Consider the following 17,675-nt stretch of genomic DNA (forward strand, 5'->3'; position numbering starts at 1 on the left):
GTACATTAGAATACGAGATTCGCTGTTATGAAGGTTTCGAGTTATGAAACCTATAAGGCGTTGAGACTTGGACGTTTGTTTCATTACCTGTTCAGTAAACGACAAGTCATCGGAGTACCTAAGTCCTAGATCTACTACTGTGTGTAACCTAGATAACATTTCCCCATTTATGGTAAGATTAAGGTTGAGTGATGTATCACCGAAGCATAGCCAACCACATTTAGCTGTGTTGAGCTCCAGCTGCCATTTTGAGCACCACTGTGCTACCTTGTTAAGCTCCGTGCTGATGCAATTTCGAATATTGCTCAGCTCATGTGGAGAAAATGAGTACACCACCTTAAGATCGTCTGCAAACAAAAGGGACTTACCCACACTAAAACACTCACAAATATCATTAATGAAAACTAAAAAGAGCAAAGGACCTAAGACACTACCCTGAATTACCCCACTTTTAACAGGGACTGCGTTCGACAATGAAGAGTTGATTTTAACTATTTGATGTCGATTGCTGAGGAAGGAATCAAACCAGGCTAGTAACGGGTTTTCGACCCCATAAGATGCGAGTTTACCTATGAGAAGTTGGTGGTTGACCATGTCGAATGCCTTAGAAATGTCCAGGTATAGCACTAATACTAGATATCCTTGGCTACGAAGCGAATAGACTAAATTAAAGAAGTCAAAATGACATGTCATACAGAATCGATTTTTAAGAAATCCATGTTGCGAATCATCAATAAATTGTTCAGTCAATAAATAGTTGGATAGTTCGTCACTAATAATTTTTTCCATAATCCTAGAGATAACTGGAGTAATATTTATTGGCCGATAGTTGTTCATGTCAGTCTTATCTCCGGATTTGTAACGTGGTATGATGTACGCGGTTTTCCAACGGTCAGGATAAGAGCCTGATTCCATAGAGAGGGTAAACAGTTTAAGGAGAAGAAGTTGGATATCTGGACCACCATATTTGTAGAGAAATGATGAAATCCCGTCTGCACCGTGACCTTTCGAAACCTTGAGCTTATTTATAACCTTACTAATTTTCAGACATGTGAAGGAGATAGATGTTACTTTCTAGTGCTTTCATGACTGGTCTCCTGACACACCTAATAGTTGATGTTTGACGTCGTTACACTGCTTTTAGTTATGATTTTCATCTCATCCTTCTGAATTTTTACTGTTCAAACTCTCATTCTATCATAAAGTTTTACTACAATGACGATTTATTTTACATTCTATGGGTCACATTTATAATATCAATAATTCTTATGCTTTTTCGCAGGCATAGTTATCGAAACATTTGCACACTTTTCGACGTCAACCTAATATTTGTAGAATCCAAAATAAGGTTTGGACTAACGAATAACTGTCTAGGTAGCTTAAATACGTACTATTTTCCAGTTGAAACCAAAACAAGGTGTTTGGATAAATGACGGTTCCAAATTTCAGTACAAATATAAATGTACATTATTACATGAACAAAAATTACCACTCAGTTATTCAACCAATGTTTGTCCAACTAGTAATCAAATCTAAATTACAATAAATAGACAAATTAATAAGGAATGTAAGAAAGTTACCGAGTGCACCAAATAGATCTTATTCTATCTTTTCTGGATAGAGCATGTACAAATTCGTTCGAAAGATAACATTTGGTTGCCTTACAACACAGTGTCTTCAGTTCTGGAAGAGTGCTTTATTCCACAATCCCACTCATTGCAAGCAACAAAATCGAAGGGGGATCAATATGGCTGCCACCAAGACTAAGTGTAAACTGAAACAACATAAATGCAGTTCAGGAAGAGACGTGGGAACGTAGTGAATGCGTAAGGAGAATAAAATCTATGATAAAATACGAATAGTACCATCTCGAACGGAATCAAAAGGACTAACAAAAAGTATACACAACTGAAGAAATTAATAGAAATAAATAACAAGTGTATACATGGAGGGATTTTCACACACACAACCTTCAGAATGGATCATACAATATTCTACATCATATAACAAGCCTGTTAAAATACAGTGAATATCCTGAAGACGTGAGTGAAACTATTACGCAGTCACAGTATTTACGCATAAATAGGTTGTTCGTAAATAATAATAGTGAACATTTTCTGAGATTATTTATATGAACTTGTCACCTCCAGTATATCTACGTTTGTCAGTAACAAGAATACTAATGTAGCGTGTGGTGATCTATACCTGAGTCCGTGTTTGGCAGTTTATAAGACATGGATTTAGGGATTTCTCGTCTCAGTGAATATAAACAGTGCTCCATGGAAAAACAAAGATCAGTCAAAGCGGTGAGGCCTGTTGAGCGTAGATATTATTTTCCTTAATTGTGAGTTTCTAACTTACAACACCTCACACAAACCACAGCAAAATATAATTGATCTGCAGTAGATTCAAATTATTATTGGAAACCTCAATCATATATTTACTCAAACGCATGTTCATCTGAATAGGAGGGGAGATATGATATAACAGGAACCTGCTCCAGTTCTATTAAATCTGTTAAGATATATTGATGATCCCCGGAAAATTTTAGTTCCCTGGTTCTCATTCCTGTTGACGTAAAAATGTGAGAAAAGGATTTTAAACTACCTGATATTGCTGTAATATGAATTACGAATATCAGTCTACATTTCAACCCTTAAAAACGCATAATCATGATCTTTGATACGAAAAGAATGCATACTTTGTCGTATGTTGTATCAGACGTGCTTCTTTCTGGATCACAGCTGACCAGGTTTTCCAGGACTACATAATTACGCCCTGTTACTCCTCGTGGACGAGCATAGGCTGCTCACTAGCACTCCCCACCCAACACTATCGTGGGCAATCCTTTCTAGTTGTTTCCACTTCCTATTTATCCTTTTCATGTCTGCTTCCAATTCTCCATGCTGTGTTCTTCGGAATTCCACTTCCCGTTTTCCTTCAATACCACAAGTGAGGGCTTGCCATGTGATGCTGTTCGATGATTTCTACGATGTATGTCCTATCCATCTCCAAAGTCTTTTCATAATTTCCCCGTCAGATGGAAATTAGTTTGTTCTCTCCCACGATAGGCTCTTGCTGATGATATCTAGTCAATGAACACTGAATATCTTGCGTAGACGACTGGTGATAAATACTTGCACATGTTTGATGATCGTTGTGGTATTCCTCCATGTTTCAGCTCCATACAGTATAACAGTCTTGGCGTTCGTATTGAAGATTGTGAATTTCATGTTGGCTCGCAGACAGTTGTTTTGAGTTCCATATGTTCTTCAACTGTGGGAATGCGGCCCTCACTTTGCCAATCCTCGCTTTTACGTCTGAATCAGATCCTCATTGTTCATCAATGGTGGTTCCCAGTAACGTGAATACTTTCACCTATTCCAGAGTTTCTCCATCAAGTGTGATTAATGTTGAGGCGATCCTGAAAATTTTTCGCAATAGACAGGACAAGCTCACAAAACATTAAGCAGCATTTTATTCAATCAGCGTTTAACTAGAATTTCTGCTAGAAACATCACGAAAATGAAAAGTCAAGTTGTAGAGTTTTTGATCGGCTGATTACTACATTGCTACTATGTTTAGTAGTATTCTAGAATTTTCAGGAAAACTCAAGGACATCTAAGATACTATAAAAACTCTATATTTTTGTACAGATATGAACTTTTGAAGTAGAGTGTATATTTTGCGCCTTTTCTCTCATGTTCAAGGCGCTGTATAGTTCTAGCTTGGGGGTTGCGATAATAGCTTAGTATCCGAGTATAGCGTCCAATCAGCAAACCTTATCAATTGGCTTGGTGTCCTCTGTGTTGTATTTAAAGATCTTGGTTTTTCTCTTGTGTATTCTGAGGCTTCTGCCACGCTGTCTGTCTTCATTTGCATCTGTTGATGTGTATGCGATAGAAGAGCTAGATCATCTGCGAAGTCTAAATCGTCCAGTTGAATCCAAGCTGTCCATTGTATTCCGTGATTCTCCTTAGATATGGAGGTCCTCACAATTCAGTCAACCACCACAGGAAAGAGAAAGGGTAAAAGTTAGTAACCTTGTCTGACTTCGATCCTCACCTCCACTGAGTCTGTCAGCTGTCCTGTCCTCCATGCACCACTTTGCAGTGTGGTCCGATGTATGGATTCCTGATGATATTGATAATCTTTTCAGACACACCATATTGTCGAAGAAGTTTCCATATTGTTCTCCTATCCACATTGTCAAATGCTTTCTCATAGTCAGTGAGGTTTGTATAAAATGACTAGTTCCATTCAATTGATTGTTCAACAATGATCCGTAGTGTCACGATTTGGTCTGTGCACTACTCTTCCTTACGGAATCCGATCTGTTGATCTCTAAGCTGGACATCCATTAAGCCTTTCACCCGGCTCAGTAACGCTTTGTTTTGAAAACGTCTTCTGGTACTTATAGTAATGTGATGCCTCTGTAGTTCTCACATTTAGTCAGACCCCCTTTCTTCAGTATCCTGATGAGGTGTTTTTTTCTAGTCCGACGGTGGCACTTGTTCTTCTTCCCAAATCTTCCTGAATCAAACGCGGAACATCATTGCAGTTAATTCTATGTTTGAGTTCAGTGCTCCAGCTGGTATACTGCCAGGTCCTTGCACTTTCCCATCCTTGATTTTTCTGATGGCCATCCTGATTACTTCGATCGTTGGTGGAGCGACATCTATGGAAAGGTTTGTGTATGCTGCTTCGATGTCCGGTGGGTCCATCGGAGCCAGTCTATTCAAGATTTCCTCGAAGTATTCTACCCGTCTATTCTCTGTCCTGCAATTAAAGTGAAAGGCATTGTAATAATATGCGACTTTATTCTTAGTGTCGAATAGGCCTAGATTTACTGGTGCGTCCCTCTTACTTGCCATAAATGTATGTGTGACTTCTGAATAGAGTAATTGTATTGCAACTACTCAAAGAATATTTAATAACGGATGAGCTAAATGTCTACAAAAGGGGACATATTCTCTTCCATCTAAAAGCACCTAGTTATGTCATTTACAAACGGATTATTTATATCAAGCAATGAACTTTAACAATCACAAAACAGTTATACTCTGTTGGAAGACACAGTATCGTCAGACAGTTTGTGCTTTTTTATACGCACAGTTCAGAGTAGTTTTGACTCCTTTTCTAGTAAAAATTTGTTTAAGTTAGTTGAGTTAGAAAAATTATATTGAACTTTCATTGTTAGTGTTATTTTTTTCAACTTTTGGATTGTTTTTTTTTTGTAGTTTCTGTTTTTGTAGTAGCATAAGAAATGGTCTAACAAAATCGAGGCGAAAATATACAACTGAAAAAAACAGTTCATTATGATGATTTTCTAGTACTTCTTGAAATTTTCATTGCTGATATAAATGTATGCTTCATATGCTGAAAACAATCCCGTAGACACTGGAGACCATTTCGTAGAGCATCGATAGCTGAACCTTCTGAAGTGTTTAGAAAACATAAAGATTTCCATTTATTTGATGATTAAATGCTATGTTATGTTTAAAAATTGATTATATGAGTTTGGGTACTTGACCGTCAACCAATAAATACCGTATACGAATTCAATCCCACTAAGAATAGTAAGTATTAGTGCTACTAGATATCACGTACATAAAAACGATGTAGGGGATTTGAACGCATAACCACTAAGTCAAGATCTTGTACACGTACACACACCCTGGTTCCAAACCAATGGTACATATGGGCTCTAGGATCCTGAAGGAACAAATGGAGTATGAAACTACTGTCGGTTACAGGCTAAGATGGGATCATATTTAATGTTCCCAAGGAGTGCCTCCCCAGGAAAACCACCTGTTTCGGTTTAGGCACCCTGAGAATATTACAGCCCACACAAAAATTAAATGATAACTATATTGTATGGCGCATATATATTTCGGTGCCCCTTTGTACCAACATTTATTCATTTAATTAGATAAACAAATAAGATAGAACACAGGTCAAGTGCAATGTAGTATATATAAACGTTAATTGAAAGTATAAGGTTGCGGAGATTGTTGAGTTCCATTGAAAACCCGGAAACACTCGTTTCGTCTTCAATCTAACTAAGATGGGTTCACTTGTTTAATGAAGCAAATGTTAAGTTTTGATACTTCAATATTAATGGCTAGATGGTTAGAAGTAAATATGACTGTACAATTGGGCGTTAATTTGATTTACACTACAATGTTTAGTTAGGTAAATATATCCTAACCATGTAGTAAAATACATTTGAAAAATTATTAATACGAATGGAATGGGTATAAAGAAATGACATAAGTGGAGACGGGAAAATTAATAAAAAGTAGTAAGATGGGCAAGAATTAAAAGGTAAGAAATAATTTGACCTACTAATACACATCACTACATCATCCAAAATCATATGGAACATAGTTACACATTCACATACAACTAGAACCAATAGTTAGTAATCTTAAACACTGAATTCATACCTTAGAATAACTTTTTTCCAACTTATTCTCAACACATTCTTACTCATATCGTCATTGTGTATCAAAATAGACAATGACTGGGTGGTGTTATTCAGTTATCTTAGTTCGTATACACATTCACAATCTCATTGGTTGACTTGTTCTTCTCACCTGGAAATCTTTCATGATATTCTTATTTGACAACAGAAAAGATCACATACTATTCACTTAAAGGGAAAATAGTTTTCTACAAAATTTGAAATATATGCTTATTCCATACATTGTTCAATAAAGTCAAGTTTTGAAAATAACTTACTTTTCATTTGAATGTCGAAATTAATCATATCTTCTAAAGGATGGGGTACACAATAACCGCAAAAGCTAACTGACTCACTGTAATGGAAGGAGAGTGAAACATATTAAACTATATAATATAACTGAAACTTAAAAAGATATCATAAAAGAAATGCAAATAAAACAAGTTGTGCAAAGAAGACGGATAAAAAAGGCATCGCATTATTCGAATGACAACTAAAATCTGTCAAAATGCTATCTACTGATTTGAAGTTTGCTCATCATCCATAAAACAGAACCTAGAAACTTGATAGCACAAAAACATGCTACTGTTGACTATCACAGACGAAGTTTGACGATATGGATTTTTACAGCTTGCTGTACTATTTGGTTTCTTTATGATTAACTAAATTAAACATACAGTATCATAAACTGGATCTGATAATCAAACAGATATTCCACAATTCGAAGAATCAGTGAAGACTAGGAGTAAATAATATTCATGATTTAGGAAATTAACTACATGATCTTCAGGTTCTGCGATCAGGGCGTTAAGATTGACCTACTGGGGGAGGGGGAGTCACAATCAAACTCTTAATTTCGAGAGCACTGTCTTTACCAACTAATATTGCTTTTTTAATCAACCGAATAGTATGGTAATAAACACGGTACTAACGCAGCATGCCAACAGAGTATAAAAGTAGTTTATTATTGATTGAAAGTTCAGTTGTTTTTGAATCGAAATCAGTTTATGAAGAAGTAATGTAGATTTACACATTATTCAAATATACAGTTATTATCTTGATTTACATGTACTCCATAAAAATACGAACACTTGGAGCAGATTCTTTATCAAAACCACTCATTATTCCATGAGCATATCTCTTCTGAATACCCCTAGCTCACGACTACAGCATAATCTACTACAAGATCTAAACCTGATTATTTAGACTTAAATACGTCAGCAAGTTGGTGTGGACTTACTGATTGGAGATATGAGAAATTGTCATGATTTATGTTTGCAGACAGGTGGCATGGCTTAAAACTGGTTGTAATGGCGTTGTCGTAGACGGAAACTGGGGTGGGGAAAACAATTTATTTCTTCATGCAAAATTACAGTATCTTCGTAAAATATGGAAAAACCATACATTAAATACATTATTCGCACATCTTCAGTCGTCCTTTAAATGTTTCGTAATTCTTCCAACTCTGTTATTATTACAATTGCTTTTCGATTCCCATCCTGTTCTCTCCAATCTTCTACTGACAGGCATTCCACTTCCTATTGCTTCTACATACCGCTTATATCTGTCAGAATAAGTAGCATACACCATAACATGGCTGTATTAACATTCTATCTTCTTCTAAATACTGAGTATTATTTTTGACTTTCCATTCTTTAGTTTTATTTGTTCCTCATGCAGTGGATTTCTCACATTTAGATTTCCGTTATAGTATATATGATTTTCTCTTCTTTGCTGATGTAAGGTGTAGCAGCTTGGACTGATACACATACGTGGCAAGAACTTCTAATAACAATGATTAACAACATTAGTATGAGTAAAATACTCATAGAACAGCCTATAGTTATATTATAAAAATTAAATACATATACTAGCAAAACAATATAAATGACAAAATATGATGAGTATACCAGGAGACTTACTCTCGTAGAATGCAATATCTAAGCGCTAAACCTAATGTATGATCTTCTCCAAAGAAAGTAAATGTTGCACGTGATTTGTCTTGTGAGATATGCGCTACTTCAAGCCCAACTTCACGTCCATTCAAATAACTACGATTACCTTTAGGAAATAACTGTAATTTTAAATAAATCAATGGTTAGTTTTCAAACAATAATTAGATTAAAACATGCTATCAGAACATTATAAAATGTGAAATTTAGTCGCTAGTAGGATTAAAAAAGTAAACAACATCTGCACAAAATTGGGAAAACCTTCATCTATTCGTTTACTTATACTGTTACCAATTAAGAATGGATAATTTTAAAACTGGAAAATTTTTATCGATAATATGGGAACGGATACAAATGTTATCAGGGTTAGATTTTGAATAAAACCACTTTTAACGAACAAATGAACTAATAAAACTACGAGCACAGTAAGAAACTTACGCTTGATAGCTAAAATATACGTGAGAAAACTGATCAGTTATTAAAGATAAAATCATCCCAACAGTTCACATGAATATTTTGGTGGTTATCAAGAGCTCTATACTTGCTAGTCTAATTGATACTGAACATTAAATTGAACTAAACAAGACTTTTTTAAGTTATTCAGTATCATCCAACTTTTCGAATAATTTACGTATACATCTACCATATAGAATTGAAAATACTGGCATCCTTTGCATAAGATCGGATCGCTCATATTTGCAAGGAATTTATACAACTGCTCTTATCTCAAACTTAGCGTGTTCATGTTGAACTCCTTAACAACTATGTCACTTCCCTAACCAGCTGTGACCAGTGGAGTTCAAACGCGTTGCATCTGTGGTGGGAGTTACTTGTTGCAAAGTATCGCAAGTTGATTGAAGTGAAACAATGTACGCTTTCGGGTTTTAGCTCAATAATCCAAGGGCTGATCACGAAACATGAAGGTCCCGAGTTAGACTACCCCATGTGGGATCCTTGATGTGCACTGTTGAAAAGTCTCGTTCTAGGATGAAACAGATATCCAGTGTTTCTTGCTTTTCGATAGTTGTTGAACTAAGGTCGGCTTTGTGATTTCAAGAACTTTCCAAACAATCTATTTTAATATATTTATTTCTATTCTATGGGTGTGATAATAGTTATATTTGCTTTAATCCTAGGACTGCTTACTTACCTGTTCATCATAATTTTGAAGAGCAATCTACAATTTCGACTAATACTTGCTGAATACCTATCACTTAGTTCATACTTATACTAATTATCCGTTGTAAAGTCTATTGAGAATAAGTATATCTTCATTTTACTTTTTTTCAATAGATATGTCCCTTTGATAAATTCGTTAATTGAATTAGATGCAAATTATGGCAAACAGCTTTTTCTGTTCTAGGCAATCAGACCAACCTGTTAGTTGGTCATTACTTACTTACGCCTGTTACTCCCAATGGAGCATAGGCAACCGACCAGCATTCTCCAACCCACTCTGTCCTCGGCCTTCCTTTCTAGTTCTATCCTATTTTTGTGCATTTTTCTCATATCTGTCTCCATTTCTCGGCGTAATGTGTTCTTTGGTCTTCCCCTTTTCCTTTCGGGATTCCATGTGAGGGCCTGCCTTGTGACGCAGTTGGGTGCTTTCCTCAATGTGTATCCTATCCACTTTCAGCTCACCGCTTTTTTAAAGTATCCGCTGATGATGTCTAGAAGGACAACGAAGACCTCACTTATAGGGTAAAACACCTTCAGAATCCTAATCGAGAGCTACAAATATTCTTAATCATCTTACAATGGAACATAAAAGCATGTTGCTTAGCTCAGTGCTTACATTGTACTTTTAGACGGGTAGATTTTATTAATAAACTAGAAGCGAAATGTACTGCTAATCAATAATCAGCTAGTAATACATCTTACACTTATATACTCAACACAAGTAAGTCGCAATCTGTATTACTCAATGGATAAGTAAACATTGTACACCTGGTACAATAATTAATAATAATAAATACTCCTCTTTTGGATCTTGAGGCATGCCGAATTTCGTTATTTCCAATAAAAAAATTACGAAAGGGAATACTACGACTTACTAGATTTTTTTCAGATGTGTGACCTTCGGTGTTATTTTTAGGTATATCAATGAGTGGTTTACACTCCTCAACGTGATCTCCAAAACCAGGTGTTTCTGTAACAGCCATATAATGTGAACATTTACTAATCATAACACCTAAAGCACAGCGGACTAATGATGATGGAGGGCGGCTACCAGGAGCTATCGTTTCAACAGTGAAAATACAATGTGATGAATCCATCCCAACGAAAATAACATCGTCACGGAATTCAGGATGACGCATATGCTCTCGAGAACCATTATCTAAACGAGCATTATCGACAAAGGCTTGACCAGTTTTCGAGTTTATCTAAGGTAAAAAGAAATGTAAAATATAGCTAGTAAGTGTAACTTTTTGCTGGATTTCACCTCTAAATTCAGTCACTTTATATTGAGATATAGAACTGGGTAATACTTCATTTTACTTGTGAAATAGTCTTTATACTTTAAAATGGAGTAATCTTGCCAAAGTAAGCGTCATAGTGAAAAATAAAACGTATCATTGGGTGGGGAGTGCACTTTACACATAGAAAGGCATCGATCACCCAATGATTCGGTTATGAGCCCATAAGACCTTGGAATAAAGTTTGAGTAAAATGCTCGTAAATAATTTTCATTTGCTTCTTAGTCTTAACAACAGACACTTTGTAAAAGACTAGTAAGGCGTTTTAAATTATCTATATGGTCGGAAAATACAATATCTGAAATCATTTCAACAATAACATAGTAGCAGAACCAAACAGATGAGTATAAATTTAGTTCAGTAAAAAAAATTTAACTGCATGCTAATACTGGACTTTTAGTTACGCATGCTGTATGTTAGGCATTGATGCTAATCAGCCGCTTGAGATAAATTAAGCAACGCTTAAAAAACGAATCCTTTATCTGTCCAACAATCAATCACTACTTGACTATAACATCACAAAAAATCATCCATCTTGTGACTGAATTGAAAAACGACTGGATAGATATGGGGCTATGCAAGACAGTAAATCCTAGTAGTATGTTTTAAATTGTTTTTGACAGTGACCGTCAATAACAATCAAAGTATAAAATTGTTCTAGATTGGCTTAAGAAAATAAACGGATAGCTTAGATAACGTATACTGAGAATCTGGTTATTTGACATCCAACAAGAAACAAGTAGGAACCAATGGTATTGAGATTGATAGGTAATCCATTGGTCTCTCCTTCATAGCACTCTAAAACATGGACACTTATGTTTTATCAGGTAACTGTCCACATGTTTATGTACTGGGCTATGACACTAGCCTTATTGATCATATCTAGTTGATAAATATCGTATGAGAAGTTTGGTAAGATAAATTATTTAAGGTAAATACTTACTCCAATCACACCAGATGCAAAACTTTTTTGTAACTTAATTGCCTGTTCCCCTTCAATTGTACGAAGAAGTTTGATGATTGGGTGAAATTTATAGTAAGCTGCTGCGACTGGTGAAAATTTAGCATGATCTCGACCAATTCCTTTCACTGCAACACACCGAGCTTCGATTTCATCACCAAGGGCTAATTTATTGATAAGTATTGTCGATGATACTGGTATAGGAGGATTATTGATATTAAAATGATCCTCCTGACCGGCTAGTGGAATCCACTTGAGATCCGAACTATTAAAAATCAAAGTGTTTGAAATAAGGCTTTTGTGAAGTGCATATTTTTATGCTGGTCATTCACTAGTAACCAACTTTATGCTTTGGCCTAAAGCAGTAATCAAATTATGGAATAGGTTAATTCTCTCTTACCCGCTATAGTGTTGATAGAGTGGTTTCTTTTGAAGTCCAATATTTTACTAGTGCTACGTGATAGGTGGATGTGGAGAACATGAAAAGATTCCATTTATCACTACGGTGGATATACAGAATTCAACACATGATATTAGCGATAATTTGAACTGTTTTATTATCAGACTTTTATATTGAGGGTGAATGCAAGATAGTTTTGGAGCAACATTTTGTGTGTAACAAACACCAAATATTTCAAAACCTGCTAAGTTTTTACTTAGAGCTAAACTGTTGGGGTAATCCAGAAAACTTCTCGCAAAAGATAAGAAAGGCTCAGGAAATACTGATAAGCATTTTATCCAATCACCGTTTACAAGAAGTTTTGCCAAAAAAACATCACGAAAGTGGAAAGTCACATGTAGAGTTTTTGATTAGCTGATTACTACACTGCTACTATGTTTAGTAGCATTCCAGAATTTTCGGGAAAACCCAAGGACTCCCAAAATACTATAAAAACTTTATATTTTCAGTACAGGAATGAACCTTTGGAGTAAAAGGTTTCTCGCATATTTTGCGCCTTTTCTCTCGTGTCCAAGTTGCTGTGTAGATTTAGCTTGGGGGTTAAGAGAATAGCGTTCAATTAGCAAGACTTATCATAAACTAGTACTCAATTAGTTTTAGTGTGACACAAGTAGAGAAATGATACTTATATTAGTGGATTTTCATGCTAGGTGATATATTATGACATCGTCACTTCTAAAGCACGATTCAGATCAGTAGTCTGTACTCATAGCTTACTTCAGTGTTTTTATCTCAACTTCGTCTCAACCAGTAATAGGTAAATTAGAGCCTGGCACATGTATCAGTTCAAGTCGTCACATCGCATTGGCAAAGAGGAGTAAAATTATCAAACCAAATCCAAAAGTAGTAAGAGTAGTAAGACTAATAGTAGTACTATTAGTATAAAAGATTAGATGTCCAAAAAGAAAGAAATGTATAAGATAACGGAACTCAGAACTTAAGGGAAAGTAAAGAGTGAATGCATTCGTGCCATTGAGAATTATGCTGAGCCGCGTTATCTAAAGTCTCTGACCACTGGTTACGATGGCCGCGTGGACCCCAACCAGGTGGTTCACATCTAACTACAAGGCTCAGGCCGTTTGTAAAACTTACAAACTGATGTCACCATTAATATCTTTGTTTCGTATATCAATAGTTTTTTTATAAACTGCGGATTTATCTGTTTCACGTAAGAAAATTTTACAGGCAATATAAGCACTACGTGTTATTACATAGAAATGAAGCGCCGAATGTAGTAATGATTACCAGAATATCAACCTCTTAGTGTATTCATCATGTAATAACCACATTTTATGATTAGCCAAGCGCTTCGTAGCGACGTGTTTTAACATACTATCACCATCGCAAATGTGACTCTTCAGGAAGGGGAAATAGCAGATAGTTAACTATTTTAGGGATTATGACCAAACAAGTAGCAGGAATATACCACTTTAAAAACACAAAATATCCTGGGATTTTATATCACTACTAGTTTGACAAAAAGACGATACAATGAGGCAACAGGGAATGAATCATGTGAATATCGTATTTCTGAGAGATGAGAAGGAAAATCATCTATAAGTAAAAATAACAAAAATACGTCCTGTGTATTTCAAAGGTCAGCCAGTATTTCAATGGTACACATTACTATTTATGGAAAGAACAAAAAGCTACAGCATAATCGCTAAAAACACTTATTTTGGAATTTATTTGACAACACCTTCAGCCAATGGATCTTGCAATCTCTAGAACACTACTAAGAAAGCCGTATTCAGCCGAAAAATACTAACTAACACAACTATTCTTCATTTCGTGGAGCCATACCGTGAACTCCTCCTGCTGTTATATTGAGCAGCGTTTGATGATGAAACCCATGAGGAGCAATGTGTTATGTATTCGGGCTACTATAGCCAGTATTTCGAAATGACATCAATGATTGAATAATGATTTCGCAAGTATGCTGTCCAACTTTAACACTGCCAATATGCTGTTGTTCCCAAATTCGGATAGTTGTTAGGGGACAATGATGAACAAATATGGAAAATCTTTGAGAGTCCCAAACTCGTAAATTATGTATGTCAAAGCGCTGTGAACTTAACTGTACAAAGTTAACCTAACAGTTAAAGGAGTTTTAAACTGAGATGAGTCGCCTTGGGTTCTGCTGCATAGACAAAAGTAGACAGTAATTGGTTGCTGTTTTCAGATAGATTGGTAGATAGTATGACAGGTATCTGATGCCATTTTCCCATCCTTTGAATCTGTTGGATTGATTAATACACATGTTAGTCAGAAGAACTACGTGTTTTTGATTTGAGTTGTTGACGCGTGGTAGAATAATTGCTGACCTGGTATTTAGTATAGAACGAGTGAATCGTATACGCAATAAAATCGTTCACTGATGGTCTTTAGCAAGCCAGCGTCCCGCTAATGTAATGGAGGGATCGAACGCTATTTCAGGTCTTAATATACGACGATTGATTTCATCACCAAAGTACGACCGTTTTAGCTTACACTACCAACAAAATACCCTCTTGTATAACTGTTTCTAAAATTAATGAAAAGATTGAGGGACTTTACGTAACCATATTACTGGCCTGGAACAAAAGGAGGTAATTATGTTCTGATCCTATGCTACCTGACATACTTCAATTTTATAATAAACTTCTCTGGGACGTTCAGTCACGTCCACTGAAACATAAGCAATCATAGTGTGGGGGAATAGGACGCTAAGACTCAAACGAATTTGCAACTGCGTAAATAAAGTTTTAAGTTGTATTTTCTAGAGCATCTAGTCGATCATCGAAAGTTGGATAGCCCCTGATAAAACAGAAAAAACAAACGTCCTCCATCCTTCCTAATTTCACGCTAGTAAGTAGATTACTTGTGAAATATAACTCAGGATTATCAGACATCCAGTATTATTATTACTTTTGTTATGTATGCAGAGCATATCTAACATCAAATTAGACAATAAATTGTACTTGAGCAAATTGAAGAGTCAATGTGTAGGGATGAGGACAACCATTAGAAAGTAACGGAGAAAAAGTTGAATGAACATACATAAGTCAATGTACTAAGTAATGGAATGGACTAATTTCTGAATACTAATGATAAAAGTGATCACGTTGATCGAGAAAAAGTCACCGAGAATACGAATAACACAACTACACAAGTCTAGTTTGTTGAGAAAACGGCGGGGATAACCGGAATTTATTTGAAGATATGATTTTCGAAGAACTATAGTGAATAAGACTTGCCAAATGACAAAATATCGCGAATGTGGTACACAGATACTGATCAATCACTTAAAAGCCTAACGCAAGAAAGAGATGATGATCGCTGTTTAAGCATAAACAACGAAAACTTGCTATTTTTTAAATTATCCAAATAGGAATCGGCAATAAATTAATTTGGAGACCAGAAACTTTGTAACAAAGCATTTAAAAACAGCCTTCTTGTGCACCAGAAACTAACGTAACTGTGAGGATAATATAAAAACCAACCAACCTGTACACTGGTAAATACTGAGCCACAGGTAAAGTGTCATCCTTATCTTTCTCAGGTTTATTATGGGAATCTTTGCTAGAATGTGTAAAACCAACGCACAAATCATATACTAGGTGTTCTTTAGGGTCAAACCCTGATAAGTCGTCGGAAGCAGGGGGCTTTCTCGTAGGGAACAAAAAATATTTGGGATCAACAGCGAGTGGGATTAAGCCAAGGCGATGACACATAACCTCATCCGGCATAATACTCGTGTTCTGAGAAACGTAAACCCTTTCTATTGCGAGAGAAGGAACTTCAGAGACCAAAATTCGCCGAACTGCATTAGCGAAGGAGCAATCCAAATTAATCATATCGAATTCCATTGTATCAGACTCCTCTCCATGACGAATTATTTCCACGTGGAATTTTTTCTTAAAAACACTTAGGCTCCAACGATCTTCTACACCAGGGTGGTGGAGCACTCCATGGTCCTTTAACTCATAGCACGTCTTCTTAATTCGGGATTCCATGAGGTACCGATCGTGACCAAAATTTCGCGTTCACCAAGGTCGTCAAATCACATACTTCACTAGGCTAAAAGTAATGGGCTGAAAATTCTTTAGGTTATGGGTTTGAATTGAGCAGCGTGGTGATCAGATAACTGATATACAATTCCTTTACTTGCACACCTAAAAATACTAATGATTATAACTCTGGGTGTTGCGCCACGATCAGTTCAGTTAACTGATTTTGTTCACTCTTTATTTTCAGGGGGGAATATATCACAAGTCACTTTTAAGTCTTTACCCTTTTCCCTGGCCACAAACGCTCATCCACCATTAAAATGATAACTCAAGAGGTAGGAAGTTTACTAATTCTGCCTAGCAAAGTTTCAAACAATAAACATTTTTGAAGAAATTAGAGAACTATTTATTACGAGGGATATTCGTTCGGTCGATGGGAGAGTCTTCTCCATAGCGGAACGGTGTGGTTGAGTGCCATCTACCCTGTGTCCAGAAAAATTAGGAATGTTTCAAGAACAGTTTTCATCATTTACCTCTGAAGACTGTTCTAGTGAGACACTCGATAACTTGTTAACAACGGGGTCAACGTGTGAAGATTTGCATGTAACTCGAAATCCCCCTTATTCTGATACTCCACAAAAGAAGATCAAGACCTCAAGAGGAAAAATCAATCCAATTATTGTTACAAAATCCAAAGATCCGGAAAAGAAAGGAGCTAAAGTCTTTCAGTGTAAAATTACCAGGGGGTACCCAAGAGGAACAATAATGAGATTGTTTAAACGGAGAAGTTTTTCTCCCAAATAAGGAGTGCTTACAGCCTGCCGATGCTACATATAATCGAGGAAGATGTTTTCTATGACCTACCAAAGGTCCACTAAGAAAAGTTGACAAATCTATGGTTTTTTTTTCGATAAATTCTCTTCAGGTTCTACAATTATATATCCAAATTAATAATCCGAAAAATTGGCCAGGTTAAAGGCCTAATTTGACTATGTACTTACGACCTTTCGTAGTCAAATGTTATTGTCCCTTATCTTTAATCACAAATCTTTGTATTTTATTATTATTATTGGTTAAATATCATTATTAATCCCCCCTAGACATGATTCATTCACATCGCATTGATCCCTCCTTATTACGTCTCACTAATTTTTCACACATTTAGTCTTCCACTTGATCGAATTGTAATTGCACTATCATATCTCTCTCACCCTATCTGACCCATATTTATATTCTGATCACAGATCTTAAATTTTCATTTTACGTATATACAGATTCAAATTAACATTCTATATGAGTCATATCAACATTAACTATTTGGTTTGACAATCCTAAATTTACATGCTTTAAACGATGTACTTTGCCTTTAA

At 35.8% G+C, this 17,675-nt stretch overlaps 1 protein-coding gene across 1 annotated transcript; it reads right to left on the reverse strand.

Annotated features, from left to right (window-relative positions):
- Positions 1 to 5,165: 5,165 nt before the first annotated feature.
- On the reverse strand, positions 5,166 to 16,311 carry Smp_004640 (putative dna-directed RNA polymerase I; the record flags this gene model as incomplete). The annotated part of the gene is made up of 6 exons (XM_018796204.1): positions 5,166 to 5,438; positions 6,745 to 6,821; positions 8,389 to 8,540; positions 10,473 to 10,802; positions 11,839 to 12,121; positions 15,803 to 16,311. The coding sequence occupies 6 exons, from the start codon at positions 16,309 to 16,311 to the stop codon at positions 5,317 to 5,319; spliced, it is 1,473 nt and encodes a 490-aa protein (XP_018650440.1). The 3' UTR covers positions 5,166 to 5,316.
- Between the last annotated feature and the right edge of the window lie 1,364 nt (positions 16,312 to 17,675).

Source organism: Schistosoma mansoni, chromosome 2, assembly GCF_000237925.1.
Source record: "Schistosoma mansoni strain Puerto Rico chromosome 2, complete genome".
In the NCBI taxonomy this organism is placed as follows: domain Eukaryota; kingdom Metazoa; phylum Platyhelminthes; class Trematoda; order Strigeidida; family Schistosomatidae; genus Schistosoma; species Schistosoma mansoni.